General features: G+C 31.0%; 1 protein-coding gene across 3 annotated transcripts in view; it reads left to right on the forward strand.

Moving 5' to 3' along the window:
- The window catches only part of LOC123011187 (trafficking kinesin-binding protein milt), a 29,873-nt gene extending 28,171 nt beyond the window's left edge, over positions 1 to 1,702 (forward strand). For all 3 annotated transcript variants that reach the window (XM_044408532.1, XM_044408523.1, XM_044408541.1), the window contains 2 exons: positions 821 to 992; positions 1,045 to 1,702. In XM_044408532.1, the coding sequence (XP_044264467.1) occupies positions 821 to 992; positions 1,045 to 1,265 (393 nt within the window). In that variant the 3' untranslated portion in view covers positions 1,266 to 1,702. The remainder of the gene's footprint in view (positions 1 to 820; positions 993 to 1,044) is intronic.
- The last annotated feature ends 1,618 nt before the right edge of the window (positions 1,703 to 3,320 follow it).

A 3,320-nucleotide genomic window follows, 5' to 3' on the forward strand; every position in this document is an offset into this window, starting at 1 on the left:
GAAGAAACACCGAATGAATCACTCAGTTCATGTTTTTGGGTGATTTTTGTCCCAAAATGTCACACTCATTACAGMTCCCTACTTTACCAACTGTTTACTCGCCGTAAACAAACTTTTTATTTTTAGAATCTAGTATTTTTTATAAAATAAAACACTGAATTCGATGTTTACTCATGTTTGTGTTAGCGAACTATTTTATAGCAAAAAATTTCAAAATTTTGTCTGTCAAAAATGACATTTTGAATTTTTCTCACAGCAAACATGATTTTGACAAGTGTTGACTACGTTTACACAGCGCTTTATTACAATCATGCCAAAAGAGACAAACTTTCGTTTAAGGAATTGACACATGACAATACTTGACGTTTTTCATAGATTTAGTGCACAAAAATCGCCATTTACACACACTAAAATGAAAATTTGTTAGTCAAAAAACCGTTTCAAACCCCCGTGTAAACGGAGCCATTTTGCTTCAATAAATCACAATTGCTATGAAAAATTTTATTTTGGATAAATTTTCCGATTTTACGCCAGTTTTTATGTTTTATGCCATTATGTAAAATAAAACAGTGAATAACTCATTCACAAGCTTTCAGTTCGTGTTTTTGTACGATTTTTGTGCCCAAACTAATTTTGTGCTCATTACAGTTTCCTACTTTTTGCAATTTTAAGCAAGTTTTTGTTGATTATTATTTTAGAATTTCGTGTTTTTCATGCAATAAAACACATTCGTGACCTCTKACTGTGTTTTTATGTTCATCAAATGTCACAATTACAGTTTCCTATTTTACCAACTCAGTTAAAACTGCTCTATTTTCAGAGTCTCGTGGGTAGAATCGAGCGCATCGGCATAACCAACCTCATGGGGGCCCCAGGCGCCCTCTCCATCTCCGCAGGCCTGTACTCCCGACCGGCGTTGACCAGCCCCATGGCTCAGTTGACTTGTCTTTTGCCGAACCCGGAGCCCCATATTAAAACTCTGCCTAACCAAAGTAATAGCCCCCTTACTGTCTACCCCCATTTCTATGTCGTTATTTTTTGTAGGAAAGCCATCGGGTCTGGGAGTCCCCGGAAAGCCCGGCAGTGGCGCCCTCAGTAAGCGTCTCGAGCAGCTAAATTCGCGCAAACAACGTCGTGGAGGAGTCACAAGATCTGATTTAGGGACAGTTTCGACGAAAAAACAACCGCCTGAAGTTCAGGAACAAACCTCCACTTTGGGGACTCTTAGTTCGTTGTTGTTTGGCCGCAAGGGGGGGCTGTTCTAAACAGTATTTTATCACCGACATTTGCAATAAATTACATATMTTATGTACCGTTTTTGTGTCATTTTCAGGTGCTGTTAATTTTTGTGTGATATTTTTGCACAAATCGTTATTTTCATATTTAAATAATCATTTGGTGCTGTAAATAAGGTTGAATAATTATGGCTTAAATAGGGTGTTAAATTATTAGCCAAACGTTTCAAAATTAAATAATAGTTATTCTGAGAAAAATATACAAGGTGTTGAAAAAAGATTGTAAAGTATTACAATCTTTTTTTAACACCTTGTATAATAGTTACAGTTATAGGAACTTGAGATAATTATTCTAAATGATCATTTTGTGTAAGAATATGAGAAAAAATGCTGTATAAAGTATTTATTTTACTAGTAAGGAATCAAGTCGGTAGTATTATGTTGTAAATAAAGACGAATTTGAAGTGGTTTTGTTTTTGATTTTTTCCAATTTCTTTTTCAAATCACCTTATTTTTCAAATTTTGCGGCAAAAAATGCGTTTGCTGAGATGGCAACACTGTACTATAGCTGTCATGGTAACAATGTTTGTTTCCTAGAAAAAACTATTATTTTTACTGTTGATTAGTAGCAACGCCATTAGGCAATGTTGCCACATTTGTTTTTTTATTTTTTGAGTTGGTGCGCTTTTTTTATGACTCAAGTAATTTTATCTGAATCACTCTGTATTTACAAAAATCACAAAATGGCTCCTAACCACAAAAACTGCTTTCTGGGACGTGATTTTAATCATTTTAAGCAATTTTTCTCCAAAATTTCAAAATTTTGCGATTTAAAAAAATGTCTTTTATTTTAATTTTATTTATTTATATACTAATCAATGAACAAAAACACGATTAGCCCGTCACACCAATAAAACTGGTTTTATTCTCACCTGAGGATGACCACTTTGTGGTCGAAACGCGTTGTGCTATTAAAATAAAAGTTTGGTGTGACGGGCTAATCGTGTTTTTGTTCATCGTTTCCATACCAAGAAGATCCAAGAAGAAGAAGTATATACTAATCATACAGTATGATTCGACGGGGATGGTCTTACTTCGTGATTATTTTTAAAGCTTGAATCTTAAAAAAAAATTCTGAATTTTAGTTTAGAATGTCAGAATTCACAGATTTGAAGTTAAAATTTTCAGTTTGGAAAATTAAACACATTTGATGAATTTAACAAAAAAAAAACAGATTTTTAGAACAAAACGTGAAAATTAGAATTTCAAAAACTAAACACAAAATTTAATGTTTTTGAAGCTCGAATTTAAAAAAAAATGCCAAAATTTCAGTTCATAGTATCAGAATTCACAGATTTGAAGTCAGAATTTCGAAAATTAAGAATGCTTTTCAAATTGAATTTTCAAAAAAAAATGAGGACAAAACGTAAAAATCCACAGATTTGAAGTCAGAATTTTGAGTTTTAAAGTAGAATTCAGATAATTAAACATATTTGATACTTTTAAAAACAAAATTTGGAAAAAAATGTCAGAATTTCAGTACAGAATAACAAAATCCACAGATTCGAAGTCAGAGTTTCAAGTTTTAAAATTAGAATTCCGAAAACTAAACACGAAATTTGATGTTTTTAATGCCTGAATTAAAAAAAATGGCAAAATTTTAGTACAGAATGCCAGAATTAACAAATCTTAAGTCAGAATTTCGAATTTTAACATTAGATTTTTGAAAATCTGGAAAAAAGTATCAGAATAAATACCAAAATTCAGAATTGAAGAAGGTAAAAATATTGAGTTTTAAAATAGAATTAAAAAATTTGAACATATGATATTTTTAAGGACTAAATTTTGAAAATTAAAGACTACATTTGATGTTTTTAGGGAATTTTAAAACAAAACATGAAAATTCACAGATTTGAAGTCAGAATTTTGAGATTTAAGGTTAGAATTCTGGGGACTAATTCCGAAATTTTCTATTTTTAAAGACTGAATTAAAAAAATAAAAACAATCTTAGGAAAAATATGAAAATTCCGATTTAATGTCAGAATTTCGAGTTTTCAAATAGAATTAAAAATTTGATATTTTTA

Source organism: Tribolium madens, unplaced genomic scaffold, assembly GCF_015345945.1.
Source record: "Tribolium madens isolate multiple individuals breed KSU strain unplaced genomic scaffold, Tmad_KSU_1.1 Scaffold_19;HRSCAF=116;Tcas5.2_LG9, whole genome shotgun sequence".
NCBI classification, from domain to species: domain Eukaryota; kingdom Metazoa; phylum Arthropoda; class Insecta; order Coleoptera; family Tenebrionidae; genus Tribolium; species Tribolium madens.